General features: G+C 36.8%; 1 protein-coding gene across 6 annotated transcripts in view; it reads left to right on the top strand.

Moving 5' to 3' along the window:
• LOC141903109 (DNA polymerase lambda-like) overlaps nt 1-16,191 on the top strand; it is a 168,630-nt gene that overhangs the window by 123,626 nt on the left and 28,813 nt on the right. For all 6 annotated transcript variants that reach the window (XM_074791073.1, XM_074791076.1, XM_074791074.1 and 3 more), the window contains 3 exons: nt 8,179-8,339; nt 8,636-8,804; nt 9,041-9,135. In XM_074791073.1, coding sequence (XP_074647174.1) covers nt 8,179-8,339; nt 8,636-8,804; nt 9,041-9,135 — 425 coding nt within the window. The remainder of the gene's footprint in view (nt 1-8,178; nt 8,340-8,635; nt 8,805-9,040; nt 9,136-16,191) is intronic.

Here is a 16,191-nt window from a genome sequence, read left to right as displayed (position 1 = left end):
CAAAGAAGGAAATCTTCTGCCGTGTTGTGACCAGTGGTGGGTCTTCTAGCTACCACTAGTTCTCCATAACCTTGTTTAATGACCTGAAATGAGATCATTGAAAAAAGTCACTTTTCTGAATTATGCATATTCATGTGTACATCTAACTACAGAAAAAATGTTTAACTGGTCACATCATGATGTGGGTAACTTTGGACCTCTTTTCAATCCAGTTTCAGCTGCGATAACTATTTGAGCAGTATAACTGACTACCACCATTCATTCAAATTGTTGTGAATCACTTAACAGTATTGCAGTGCTGTATGGTGTCTTTGCCTGTCGGCAGATATGAGGGACAAGATCCCGAAGGGGCACTATCACTAGGCCAGCACATTTGCGATTCATAAATGATGTAATCTGTGGGTTATATCTGTCAAAATACACTCCCGCTCCATATCATTTACACAGCAAAAGCTTGTGTTAACACGACAGCAGGAACGAATACCTCACATCAATATTTTCCCTTCGCTGTTTTGATTTCAATGCAGAATAAAATTGAATTGGATTTGATGTAATTTTCTTCCATAAAATAACAAGAGGCCCATGGGCCTTGACGCATTAGTAGATTATACTGTGGTAAGGTATTAAGTGGTTAATGTATTACGTCTGGGGGCATATGTTCTATGACGATGAATTTCTTTTTTCTGCCGAAAGATTTAGCCTAGACCTTTTGTATTGTAAAACCTCGATAATGCGATTCTGTTTAAGTCGAAACTAGTTTATTCTGATGTTTTCCATCATGTCCCAGCTAAGATATTTATATCAATCAGGATTTGGATACAAAAACCCATTTAATACAACACGAGATTCTTAGCAATGATGTACAACTGTAAGGGTAATCACAACTGACCGTGGTTTTTTGCATGAACTTGTAGGCCCTACGGAATAATGAATACAAAAACAGAACGATTTTTCTAAGTAAAACATCCTCTGATGCATACGTAGATCAACCGGTCAAACGTACACAAGCAAAACATCACACAGAGAACGATGCCGGCGTTGGTGTCACTGAGGGAGGCCGGCTGATGAGGGCCTATAGCTAGTGTAACGATTGAGTGGAACAGGAAAACAATATTCACTAGTGGAAGAACGACAGTTACGCCAGATTAATTATGGGAATTTCGGATTTGAAAAATTTTGATCCCGTAAGACGATGACATAAAACAACTAAAACTTGAGCATGAACTACGATTCGGGGCAATATCAAAATCAGAAGCTGCTATATAAGTTTTTCAAATTTCAGGGCAGTACATATTAAACCAGGCCGGTTACCTTTATCTTTGGGTATACGGTAAAAATGTCCCCAGAAAAAATGTCCCGGAAAAATGCCCCAGGGAAAAAAATGTCCCCAGTCTATCATTACTAACTTGATAATGTAGTTAATTTCACATCATAATAACACCAGAGAACAAACTTGGTAATACATATTCATAACAATTTTAACATTTGATTAATTATTTGTATTTTAAATGAAATATCTTCTTAAATTTGAAGTATCATGTAATGAGTTTACAAGGTTTCAATAGGCAAAATTAATTAACGCCAAAATTCTAGGCCTATAATTCTCATGGTCACTCAATGAATTCTTTTTTATGGTTAATCAACAAGTTTGTTCTCTGGTTTGATGTGAAATTTACTTACCTAGTAATATACATATTTTCCGGGACATTTTTTCCGGTGATATTTTTTCCTGGGACATTTTTACCTACATTCCACTGCCACAGCAACACGGCTATATAAAATGTCGTACAATTATACACGCGCGCGCTTTTCTTTCTCATTTGATTTTAAATATCTGTTAATTTTGAACCATTTCCAAACTACAAGAAACTATTTTACCAACATTCTTAATTCTAAATGGTATATGAGTTTAGCCTTACCTAAATTAATGTTCTATTTCATCATGGCAACCTTGAACTCTTAAACATCAGCAGTTTAAACGATATTGAAAGTGTATGCGGTGTATAAGTCGACCTACATTTTTTGGACATGACTTTTGGTCTCAAAAACTCGACTTATACACCGGAAAATACGGTACTGTTGAAATCAAGTCCATCAAATGAATGTGACTTTCATTAGTTTCATGATAGGATATCTTTTAATAGTAAAGCAATACAATGCTCGAGTATACTAATTGAGTAAACTAATATCATTTTCCGTAAGGACAATTTTAGTGAAACATAACCCGTAGACTCAAATGCATGCATTAGAACGAAAATGACTCATCTCGCATTTGGCAATAGACGTGCTGCGATTTAGTTATTGAATCAAAACTTGGGAGGATAAATTCTATTTGGAAAGGGATACAGTTACACAAAAATGATATTCTTTTTAAAAGTATCCTATTCTAGGAGAGTATAGTAGAAAATGATCACTATTTTTATATATCATCGTCAAGGGGCATGGTCTCAGGAATATTTTGAACGAGAGATTCATGCGGTTAGAATGTTGTTAAAATCCATCAAAGGACAAGTGAAATGAATGTATGCACGCATTTAAAAAGAGAAAAGAGAAAAATGACCAATCAATACGGGACGAAAGTATTCCAACAAAATCTAACGATCCATTAACTGGTGCGTAGGCTGTCAACTTGAAATGCTGAGTAGGGAATCCATTAGATATTAACATTGATACTAATGTGTAAGGGGCACTTTGATAATTTTACACTTGGCCTTTGGTTACATCGATATTTAAGTTTCACTTATTTTCCCTCTTCCCACTAATTGCGTTATTTTGTCACTTGAGCCATATCCGTGACCAGGTAATATTTTTTTCTGAAATTGTGAAAACATCCTTACTCCAACCGATGTTCAGGAGGTCAATAGTCAAGTAAACAACGACCTCAGTTACACTTGCTGAATGGAATGCAGGTTACATTACATTAGACCATATTGTATCAAATACATTTAGAAAGAAAAATATTATATCAAATACATTATTTAAACACACTTACCTTAAGCTGTTCAAACGTATCACCGAATCTCATCCCCATTCTTCATTAACGCGCGGTTTCCAGATACAAAGAGGAATGTTTTTTTGCATGCATCGTCATATTCTAGTGCCCAAGACATGTCGTGGATAAAGTAGATATTTTCAAGTTAGATAAGTGATTTTTGCAGTAAAGCTAGTACCGAAGTGGCTACGAATCAGGTTAGAGCTGATCTTTTATACCGCTTAATATATTGTAACATGTGGATAAAATTATACGTTCTTCAATCATGACAGTTTCCACGAATGATAGCAACGGAAAACACATCTAATATATACTGAACGAATTATTAATTGCATGCTAACTGAGAAGTTGCCTAGAACTAATTTACAGAAATATAAACACTTTCAATTGATGATCAGCCGACGGAATATGAACGGGTGTTGTCAAGGTTTACACCTGCTGGCGATAGAGGAGGCTATGTAATTAGTTTCTGATGATTTGAAAAACCCCAAAAATTGCCCAGCAGTATTTTTTCTCCTTTCATGAAAATTACCACTAAGCTTTAACATTGTAAAAAGTATGCCAAAAATGACGCCCGCAAGTTTATATTAAAAATTCATCTTTTACTTAGTGATCAGCAGAACAAGATTGATACATTAGGTGGATTACCGAAAACTTAGTATGCGGTGGCGTGGTCTAGCTGCAGCCTTGATGGAGAAAGCAATCAGCGAATCCTTGTTTAATCGTCAATCAATTATCTAAAGATTACTTCCTATCTTCCGAGCAAATACTGCTAATGTTCTTTGCGAAAATATCGGGGACCCAGCAGTTAATCTTTTTTTTTCAAATTCAAAGTAAAAAAGGTACCGTGATCGGTTCGTGACTTTTCCAGCGAGCTGTCTCGAATAAAAGGAGCATGTCAATCCCAGTTTTTTTGTTGGTTTCATATATCGGATGAAATGTAAGAGACGGGTTTATTTCGTCTTCTAAAACAACCGCCAGGTGACCAGCTTCATATATCTATGACACGGGTTCACTATTTATTCTGTTTTCTAAAACAACCGCCAGGTGACCTGCTTCATATAACTATGACACGGGTTCACTATTTATTCTGTTTTCTGAAACAACCGCCAGGTGACCAGCTTCATATATCTATGACACGGGTTCACTATTTATTTAGAGGAGTTGCTGTTAACATTTCTGAAACAGATATGCCGTGTCAAAAAGGGCATTAATAGTTTTACTATATCGCAGTTACTGGTAAACTGGTGTCATACAACACGCACAAATAAAATACAGTCGTTGACCGGGAAGTTGGATCCCCTAAAATTAAGGGATTCCAAATTTTAATAATTCCATTTTCAAATAATAGACTGTTTTATTTAAGTTCTCACCTGGACTATCAAAGAGACGTTTGATACGGGATCGCTTCCGATAGAAAGGCTAGCATTCTATATAGTCTCTGCAACATTCGCACGGTATCAACGGGTCGACCAGCACGATAGTACAACCTTTCGGCTGATCGTGTAATCAACAAAGACAGTTTTTGTCTATTCGTTTCATCGTTTTTTTATCAAACAGTAGACCATTTGCACTTATAATTGCAACGGAAATGACCAAGTCATCACGACCTGCATAGACTCCAACGACAGGTCCCATTTCCCATTCAGTCTTCCTCAGCAATCAATACAATATCGGCAACTTTCAAGTTCTTTTGAATTACGTGAAAAACTAGTTATTGGTCTGGAATTGAGTTGACATTTCAATACCATTCAACACAGTTATTATTAATTCAAAGAATGTTAAACAAGCTCTAACAATCCCCCTTTTCAGCGCGGATGATCTGGCAGATACCAGACTGTCCTTTCTTCAGGTTATGAATCCGAAACGATATGTTATGTAGACTGCACTCTTTCACTGGTCGTATTAAGACCAAACTGAGGTGTTTTATATGGTGTTTTCATATCGCGGAATCACAGAATTCCGTGATTCTGCGATATGACAACATCGTTAATGAAGTGTAGCTGACCTTATGCTATTCAAGTTCAGGAATATCACCCATCTCTTCAAGATTACTTATACATACTCTTTCTAGCATATCAACGAAATTCCGAAGCATTTGGACAGATGTTGCGTCTTTCTTGTGCAACTTATCTTATTCATGAGACACCTGAAGAACTCCCTTGATAGCTTTGTATCACCTTGTTATAAAATATTTGATAAATGAAAGGACAATGAAAGGACATGATATAAACTGAAACAAATTATTGAATAAATTATTCATATATTGCTTCACCGCAAATCTGAAGCATCTGTTGCTGCAGTTTATTTATAACAGGGAATCTTGCAAGCGATCTCAAATTGGTCACTTTTCAATAGTTTTTAGACCTTTAGGAACGATGTGTTTTGTGAGTAGCTGTTAAAGTAGGAGTTACTACCACAAAGTCGCTGTTTACAACCGGGTGGTTTTACAGTCACCTCTACTGCTAGTGTGCATTTTCAGACACAGATGTTTCAAAACGGTCACTTTTCAGTGGTAGACTCTTTCAAACAGCTACTATAGAAAACCAACTGAATTGAAAGGTAGACTATTTCAGCGTGACTGTTTTGAAATGTATACTCTTGGAAAAGTAGCAGATATTGTTAATTGCTTATTGTTCTCAAGTAGACGTTTGAGCTCAAAAGTGCGATGGACATGTTCTTGGATTCAGCCTTTAATACATATGATAAAATAGACTAAAACAGAGATATTTAACTTGTGGTACTTATCAGATTACTTGTTATATAATCGCTGGGGTAAATTTCACGGACGAACTATAAATCGGGAACCCAGGCTAAAATAAAACAGGATTTGTGATGAATCCCAGCAGGCTATAATTGCATTCATTTGCCACCCAACCATTATTTTGACGTTCTATGGATCTTCTTGTTACTTGGTTTTTTACATGTGTAGATAACTAGTAGGCCAGAAACTTTCATGACCAGAATCAAGATTGCCGACTTACGGCCACTGTTGTTCGTCAAAATCAAGACTTTTTACACATTTTTGAAGTTTTCAATAGAAATTTAAAAGCCACTTACAATTATCTTGATATTTCAGATGTATTTGTATCCCGCCCTAAGGGCCTATCGGCCTAAGAATAATTGGGTCACTTGGACTCAATATGGCTGTCCTCTGACCTTTTTTGTGCTCCACAAGGTAAAATTTTGGCCTTGACTCTTTAGACCTGTAGCTTCCAAATGGTCTTCTATCAAATGATTTTGCAATCAGTCAATTATCACTCAATTGGCAGCAATCTTAGTGTTAGAGGAAAAAATCAACAGATTTTAAATTGTACTTGATATTTTTTTATTATTAGCCCTTTCGTAGGATACATCTCACATGGAATTGGGATCACCCTGTTTTGTTCTTGTGGCCAGGGGAAAGTTGAATATCAAATCATATACAATTTGTCTATTTGTATTGGCGCCTAAGCATATTTTCTAATCAATCAATTGCAAAGTTGTAGCTCATGACGAATTTTATGATTGTCATTTTTTATTTTCGTGGGAATTTCTCATCAGGTCATTGGTATTTGTATATGGTCAACAAGGGGCATTGAATAGCGAGATACCTTAGTATGTATTGGTACCTAGGCATATTTTGTAACTGCGAACAGTTGCAAATTTGTAGCTTGTGCAGGTTCTACTATTGCTGTGAGTTTCAAGGTTATTGGTTTCTTATTATGTTCACCAGGGGGTGTTGAATATTGAAATTGTTTAATTATTTAGCATTTCACACCACTTTCCAAGTGGGTATAGACCATGCCCCTGGGGAAGTATTCCTGGATCCCTAGTAGATTGTTTGCAGCACGTTTTTTTTTACCCTGAGTATGGAAGGGTTTTGTAAAATATTTCTAAAAAGATTTTTTCCTCATATTCCTCATACGATAGAAATTGACGATGATGAAAAGAAAAGCATCGAAAAAGATTATGATAGGTTCAGTAGTTTCTGGTTTAGCTCCTTTCTGCCCTTTTGGTAGATCACTAAACGACACACATTTTAATGCAGAATTGTAAAAAAGCCAACTAAGTACCAAAAGAAACCAATGCATGTCGGCAATCAGACAACATGACCAAAGAAGGGCACGAAAGTGAGGGTAGGCGGTAAAAATTTAAGTTTTCTTCACCATCTGCTCAATCATGACAGGGATGCTGGTGAAAAATAGAAAAAGAATATTTTGACCTTTTTTAATTTTCATGGGAATCTCTCATCAGGTGACAGTGAATATATCGAAATATGTCAATCGTTCATGGTGTCGGATCCATACTGCAAGCAATTGAAAAAGCACCTGACAGCTGCCAGCTCAAAGAAGCTATACTAGCTAATTTCCCTCTTTCCAAATGAATTTTGCCCCCAATGAAGTTACTTATGCATTTGGACACAGAAGCCATACCGCCTCATCCAGGAAGAAAGCCACTACATATTTGGATGGATATATGAAAGCTGTGGGTACTGGAGTGTGTAATGGGTATTGTAGTGTGATCTGTGTGCATTTGTGGCCAGCACACAGATCACATTGTTCAATGGGGTTTGATCCAGGACTCGCGAGATTTTCAACAACACGGTAGTAACGTGTAATAAATGATGACTTGAATTGCATCCTACCACCTACCACCCCTCATTATTGTTGGAAAACTAAACGTTCCGCACTGACTAAAAATTAGTAATAATAATTAGTAACATTTTAGAAATGGCCAGAATTTTAACTTAGATTCTATCTCATTTTTATTTTACAATTGCGATTGGTATAATTTTTTTTTAACGGCCGTTAAGGCTTCATGTTTCGTCTGAAATTCACTGCAAATAGTTACGCAACTACGCACATTTCAGTGTTTTTGGCAGCTATACACTCAATCGGCACCGTTCGTGACTAGCTTCACTGCGGAATTGTCATTAATTAACATCGCCATATCACATCATCAACTTATATTGTGCCTTAAAACCCTAACAGCCGAAATAATTGAAATGCACACACGATTTCTATCATTGAAAATTGAGAGAGTGGCCGTGTTTGTGTTCTGCTGCTTCGCGTAATTCCCGCGGGGTGGCGCCACCGTGCGGAGTGGGGCCGATACGTTGAGTTTTATAATATTCACAGGGTTTATTATTGTATTTATTTTATTGAAACATCTTTATAAAGAAATACGTTCTATCAAATCTATAGGACCCCAAACGGCACGGTCATGGTTTCAGATGGGTTTACGGACTTTAGACGATTTGAAGTTGAAAGGTAATTTGACCAAACAACAACAGATTGGATTGAAACATTACGACGATTTATTGGATAGAATGCCACGAACCGAAGCTGCTGAGATTGAAACTGTTGTAAGTAACCGTAGCCCACATTATTTCAAAGATTGTCCCCTTAACCTAAAATGGGGTTGGTTAATATAAGCATATCCATGCTAGGCTTTGTTATGACACATCTTCAGCGGGACGTTTCTTTGAACCCCTGAAGGTATGTTAGCTTGCCAATGTCAACTTGCCTCAATGATGTATCCGTCTTACTGAAAATTCTTAAATCTAGAGTTGTGGCAAGCATTTCTGGCCAAAATTGATATTAAAAGGGACTTTTTTGATTTTCCGTTTAAATCAAAGATTTCCGATCATCTAACTTTTAGGTTAGGAATGCATGTATTGAGTTCGATCCTGGATTAATAGCTATGGCTTGTGGATCGTTCAGAAGAGGAAAATCAACATGTGGAGATGTAGATGTACTCATTACTCATCCAGATGGCAAGTCACATAAAGGAGTTTTCTCTAAATTACTTGAAAAACTTACATCGCAAGGTAAATTGTTGGTAGTTAAAAATTTTGTGTATGTCATTAAGTAATACTACTTTTTCTGAAAAAAGGTATATCTGAACGTTATTTTGTTAAGGACCAATATCATTAAATCAGGCATTTGCTGTCAAGTCATATTTAAGGAACCAATTCCACGCTTTTAACGCACAACTGTTGAACTGAGTTCTATAGTGTTAAGGAGTGATCAAGTTTGTTAAGTTTGATAAGGTATATTTTTACAGGATTTTTAACTGATGATTTGGTTTCACAAGAAAATACTGGTAATCAGAAGAAATACTTAGGAGTGTGTAAACTTTCTGGCGCACTATACACGAAGGTACACTTAAAGTGAATTGGGTGATATTATAGGTGGACATTAGAAGAAAACAATACAACCAAGTCATCATTTTTTGTAACAAAATCATGGGTAATCCAGATTGGGATGATGTTTGCTAGATTTTGCCGCTTAGTGCACAAAATTGCTTTAGATTGTACACAGATACGAGTCTCGCAGTTCATGGACCTTCTGTATATGATTTGTTATGAAAACTAAATAACAAAGTATCATCAGTTCCCCACAAATCACCAGGATAATAACAATAAAACAACAATACATGATCTTTATGGGCCTTAAAGCATTGGTAGATTATACTGTGATATGGTATCATATGGTTAGTGATTAGTAGTTCCAAAGATGCATGTGCGATCAAAATAGAATGTTGTTTAACAGTTATTCTAAAACGTGATATACTCACAAATTTCAGATATGTTACTGTTTCGAATTTTAGTGTAGCCATTACAGAGAAGTATGACTAAAATCAGCAATTTCAGCATGTGCTCACTGTTATTGTATATGTAAGCAGGTGCGCATTTCTGATGTGGTAGGATTTGCATAAAACTCTAAGAGATGGAGTAACAAAATACGTGGTTACTATATGAACGCTATAATTCTGCAACTGGTTTATGTTCTAATTCTCACACATGCATACAGGTGTGATACATATTTGAAGATGTTATATAGATTACAAGAGTCATACTTCAATTTTCTTTGGTACTGCAGGCTAGCAAAGTGATCAAATGACAAATTAAGGAATAGACAAATTAAGACTTAAATTCTACTTGAAAAGTAGCAAAAAATAAACAAGAGTGATCGTACAATAATACAAGTAATTTACAAGCAATAGTACTCTCATTGCGTTGTGTTTCATAATATCAGGTCGCATTTCCGTCAACATGCTGCTGAGAATGTTATCCACTAAGATATTACGTTTTTATGTCCTTTGAGATGTCTGAACCATCATTCTCAATATGGTGCTTTAACGCTGAATTAAGAATAAAGTGTGAACTTTTCGAGCCAAATAACGAAGATGTAAACTTATATACACTATAAACTCACTCTCTTTTTCCTCAGGATCTGAAAGCCATAGAAATTTAGTAAACTTTCTAACTTCCGGTTTTAATTTAACTTTCAAGATCAGTTTCTTGATGTCACTACTTATTCCAATGCTTTTTACGCGAAGTCGCCGAAGGATAGCGACCAAATCTTTAATAAGTGACGCGCCGGTTCTAGATCATCGTTTAACCTCAGCTTGTCCCCCGATTTAGAACTACAGTTATACACAACTTGGCAGGGGGTCGTCTCAGAATCTTGTGTACGGAATGATGAGTCAAGTCATGACCTTCCTCTTTATTTTCGTTTTCCTTTGGTACTATTTCTGTGAATTCTCGCTTATGTTGATCATTGATCATTTTGTCGTGAGTTTCTGTAGTTTTGTCATCTAGTTTCCGAATCAATGATCGATCATTGATCGGGTTCTTTTCACGCACATATCGCGATTAGTTGGAGGAGGTTCGTGGTCCTCTTTCAACGGTAGCGATGCGATATGTTTTCCGTTTTCGTCCTCTCATGGTATGTTTCAAACGACGATGTTGTATCATTGCTATCTGGTGAGTATTGAAACACATTATTAGCATTGGTTGACGTCTATGACGTCATGCCAAAGCTAGTAAAATGGATCGAAAATAGTTGTACGAAAAAATAGCGCCGACTCTACTCATTTCCTTAGTAACTTCAAATTGTCACTCCGTTCACGTAAAACAATAGAAACAGCTGAAAAGGACTGAAAATAATGTTTCAGTAATTCCCCACAACAGTGCGTCACCAGATTTCTGATTTAATGGTCCAAAAAGTTATTCAATCGCATTTTCTCGTTATTTATCTGGTAGATGGGAGGGGTTAAGCAATTGCGTAGTGATATGCCCGCTTTGACATTAGTAGTAAAGAATGGCGAATAGAAAAACAAAGATTTATGTACCCCCGATTTATAAATGTCATAGTGTTTGAATATCACTGTTATTCCAACTATCAGAACAAATGGAACTAATTGGGATTAATTCTCAACGGCAGAATATGTATTTTTAGAGCAGTGGAAGCGCAGGCCTACTCATGACTGAAACCCGCATAGGTAAGCTATGTGATCGTGCGGGAACGCCTTTACTAAAGTTAAAACCATTTCATGATGACACAAAACATCAGTTACGGTAGGCTACCACCCATGATACGATATCACCAATAAAGATAGATCATTTTATTCAATTTTACCAGAGTTGTTTATTGGAGGAAAATATCATTGTTGAGTACGCCGAGAACAGCCATGTTGTATCATCAATCAGTTGGCTGACAGTTTATTGTAAAATTCCATCGGTTCAGCCATATTCTAAGATACGTTTTCACTTAAAGATGCGCTGCCCGCTTCCTGCGCACTTAGGAGGCGGTAGCAGCCCTGTACGCACTCGGCAGATAGATTCGCTTTGTAATGCGCGCCGGGAGAAAATAACTTTTATTATCTTTTCCATGTGTTGAACACCACAACAGTGATTAAATTTACACGTTGTTTGTCGTAAATTGCAAAATTGTGATGGTTATTTGCCGCGCTGCTGCACATTTTTGGGGAATTTATTCGAATGGCCTCAGTAGCTTAGTGTCAGTGAGATAAGGCGCAGTGCTGTTGAATCCACTCTCAGTGCTTAGTGACGACAAGTGGGTTCGAGTCCTGCTCCACAGTCAGTCGAAATTACCCTTACAATTGTACATCGTTGTTACGAATCTCGTGTAGGCGAAAGTGCCGAAATTGTTTTATTAAATGGGTTTTTGTATACAAATCTTGATTGATATAAATATCTTAGCTGGGACATCATGGAAGACAAGAATAAACTAATTTCGTCTTTTTAACAGAATCGCATTAATGAGGTTAAACAATACAAATAGCCTAGGCTAAATTGTTCGTCAGAAAAATGAAATTAATTTTTAGCATGAATGAAAATTGTACTAACAGTACTAAAACAAATTGACCTTAATACTGTGGTCTCCCAATCAACATCGTCACAGAACATTTACCGGCAGATGTAATACGTTAACCAGTTAATACCTTACCACAGTGTAATCTACCAATGCTTCAAGGCCTTATGTTTATCAATGTCGGCTCGCTCATCAGCCAACCAATTTGAGAACTATCTACAACTGGTGTTCGTCTCCTCCGATGTGTTCGTCGCCGACGATGAGCCAGTAGTAATCGCCTCCGATTTACAGATCGATTTTGAATGAATTTGACGTTACATGGTCAGCCAATTCCAGATTTTGTAAATAGAAGAATTTTTCAACGGTTCCCTGCATGTAATTTTTCAGATAATTCCGGTATTACGTAGACGCAAATGTTCTTGGGTTCGACTCTGGTAATTAGATCAATGTAGAAGATGGGATAATCTTGCCAACTAAATGATTTCCCGCCAAAGCCAGAAAGGTTTTGTTTTTCCGTCTCAGAGCTGTGCAAATCAAAGCCAAGGGTTACAGCTTTGAGACGGGTAATATAAGTGCCTTGAGCGCCTTCATTAAACCAATTATTGTAGTGGAAACTTGATTATTGCCTATATATATATATATATATATATATATATATATATATATATATATATATATATATATATATATATATATATATATATATATATATATATATATCCTATCCTATAGGAGCCTGGGCTGTTTTCAGTAGTTCATTTCCCAGTGATGATGTTTGCATATTGATCACTTAAGCGTTTTCATCGTACTTGACCTCCTTTACATTTATATTTAGTGATGAATCAAACTACTTGCAGAATCTAAATGTATATTTCGCTTGGCTAATGGGATCCATGTGGTCTTTACGTAAATCTTTGATGCAAACCTCATCTCGTTTAAATATTAGCGTTTACCTTCCGACTCGACTATGTTGCATTCATGCGATTTGTGGTCGCCTGTTTTACATTATGTAAAGATTATACTGAATTTAGGTCCTGGTGATGGTACATATGTCTTACTGGGCTTCATAGGTCTCTCATGGAAGTAACTATAGCGGATGGTTGAGTTTCATCTGTATGTTCAGACTGCTCTGATCCGATTTGCCTGGCTGTAATTTCCTTAACTATAGCATCACGTATTTCTTTGAAAGTCCACTAAGAATCGCCATGCTCCCGCGCAATTTGGTTCCACAGATTATTGGTAGATGTCCCATTATGATAGGTACTAATGAATCTCCATAAGTGTCCTCTGTTGTGCCGAGTGACTCCAAACCACGGACACAATTTTCAATATTGTCGTGATAGAAACACATACTATCCGCGGAAATGTCTGGGTTTTTCATATCAAGACGTGTCGTCATATTTGGGTTATCTCGTGGCTTTGACCGTACGGTTTTGTTAATAAATCTATGGCGTGAATATAATTGTTGCTCATAGTAGATAATCCCGATATAGTTTTTAGTGCGTCACCTGTTGATTGTGCTTGTAGGTACCGAAATGTTTTTAGATCAGCGAGTCTCGTGTCTTTGTGGACCAGCAATTCAGACAGCGATTTCTTTGAGCGTAATCCAATTAATTTGCTCTCCCTTAAACTCCGGTTGTTTGATTTTAGGCAGTTTTGTTGAATTCTGGTTGATAGTTGATTTTGGAGTTGGTGTTGAGTTATCTGGCTTCGTTTTCTGTTTGACGAGTTTTAATATTTTACCTCGCATTCTAACGTCATTGTTGTATGTATCTGTATCTAAGATCTCCAAGTGTCCAAGGAGTCATCTTCAGTTTCATCGAGGATCTGTTCGTCAATTGTTCGATTGATGTCATCTTCTTGTCTTCTTGCGTTCGACCATTTTTTGTAGGTCTTCGCTTGAATCTTGATGGTCTTTGCCCAGTGCCACTTTTATTAGTTTATTGACGATGCCTCGGTAGGCCCCCGGCTTCGTTTCAAACTGAGATAGTGCTTGGGCTTGGTTTTCTTGTTCATATCCTTGATCAGGCATCCTGGTCATGGCACCAAACTGTAGGATTTGCATGAAATGCTACGAGACGGAGTAACAGAATACGTGGTTACTATATGAACACTATACTGCTACTGGTTTATTTTCTAATGCTGGCGCATGCATACATGAGTCATACTCCAATCCTTTCCTGCCAAATGCTAGTGGCTTCCATAATTTCAGTTGACATTTCATAGGGAATTTTATCCTTTTGGAAGTGTTTTTGAATTAATTATCCCTTACCATCGTATACTGTCGCTACTGTTATGCATGACATAATAAACAAGTGCTATGGTTCTTTGAAAACAGCAAAGAAATGTTTTTTATTTAATCAATTATATATAGGCTTACATGAACTAGCGCGTACACATGCTTGCGTCGATTGTCAGAGATAACATCATCAATAGCGCCACTGTGGGATGTGTGTGAACTTCATGCACGAAGTGATGGATAAATTACTTATGTACGGCATGTGAGAGACATTGATTGATCAAATCTCTGGTGGTTATATGTACTAAATTTTAATCTGTTTAAGTAATCATGGAAAGTGCAATTTTGATGGAAAATGTCCTTTAATCATAATTTGATTTTTACCATTACTTTGGGCCCATAGAAAAAAAGTATATGAACAGTCTTTTTCAAAATATGCATGTAAAAACTGCAATGTTTACACGTGCATTTTTGTAACACAAATGCTGATTCGTCAGCTTGTTGCTAGGTTTCGTTGTCTATTCAAAAAGCATGCGTAGGTTGATTTTTCGACTGATTTGATTGCTGTACCACTGATTGCATATAAACCTACTATTATAACTATATATACTCCTTATCTCCTGTTAAAACCCGAATATTGAGATATGATATGACACAACAGTCCAAGATTTACTGGCAAAGGATTTCGTAGTCAATCACTCTATAATCATTTGTAACTTGTAACGGGCTTACTGGTTAGCTTGCTTGGTAAAAGGCCAGTCGGGCTTACGCTGTACCACTGGGTCATAGTGGTAGTTTGGTGTGCCTGTGTGCGTACATGCATCAGCTTTCTTGTGAACGCTCTACAGACCGAAATTTTTGTCCGATCGCCATTGAATCCGAATTTATATTTTGTATGACCATAAAAGGAGTCAGATATTTGTGCTGATCGGATCCAAGACTGCTGATTGGCAGCAAACTTGGATTCTGAAAATGTACATTTGGCTATCAAGTCATATATAGTTCCTTGTAGAGTTTTTATTTGTCGTATGAGAATGTAGTCTTGCTATTTGCATTTTATTAGCACTGGTATAGGAAACATCTTATGTGGAATTGAGATCACCCGGCGATTCTTTGTTCTTGCCACCTGGGAGTTAAATATTGAATCATATACAATTTGTCTATTTATATTGGCACCTGCATTTGTATGTATTTTTTTAACCACAATCAATTGCCAGGTTATAGCTCATGACATGTTCTTTGATTGTGGTGGGTGTTAAGGTCATTGATATTTGTATATGATCACCAGAAGGCGCTGAATAGTACAATAGCTTAATATTTCCATACTACATTGGTACCTAGGCTTATTACAACAATCAATTGCAAATTTGTAGTTCATGACATGTGCTATGATTGTAGGGAGTTTGAAGGTCATTGGTTTTTCGGTTTACCTTTATCAGCGATATGATGTTGGCATTAAGCCAATTCATGTAATATCGCGGTACGTTTTTTTCATTGGTTTTCGGGTTAAATGACGTATAATCGATGCGATTGAAGACATGGCTAACCTACGTCGACGAAATGGTCAACTGAGTAAAAATTCTACGAAAAACTGTTTTTGGCGGGAAAATTCTAAGCTCTCGCGTATAAAATTGCAATGACCTGGATTGGGTGGCGTTGTCTCTACGAGCGAATGTGAATGGCTTTTTTGGGATATACGGGGAATTCCGGCGCTACTAAAATATTTATGGGAAAGCCATAGAATGGCGAACGTTTCATTGGACCTGGTGCCGTAAACGTGCGAATTTCAAATGCTCATTGCTGGTGAGAATGTAATTATTATCCGCCATAGGTATTGTTTCATTTTAATACCCGGT

Source organism: Tubulanus polymorphus, chromosome 4 (assembly GCF_964204645.1).
Source record: "Tubulanus polymorphus chromosome 4, tnTubPoly1.2, whole genome shotgun sequence".
Lineage (NCBI taxonomy): Eukaryota > Metazoa > Nemertea > Palaeonemertea > Tubulaniformes > Tubulanidae > Tubulanus > Tubulanus polymorphus.
Note: the sequence above shows the minus strand (reverse complement) of the source record. Positions and strands in the feature narration are given on the sequence as shown.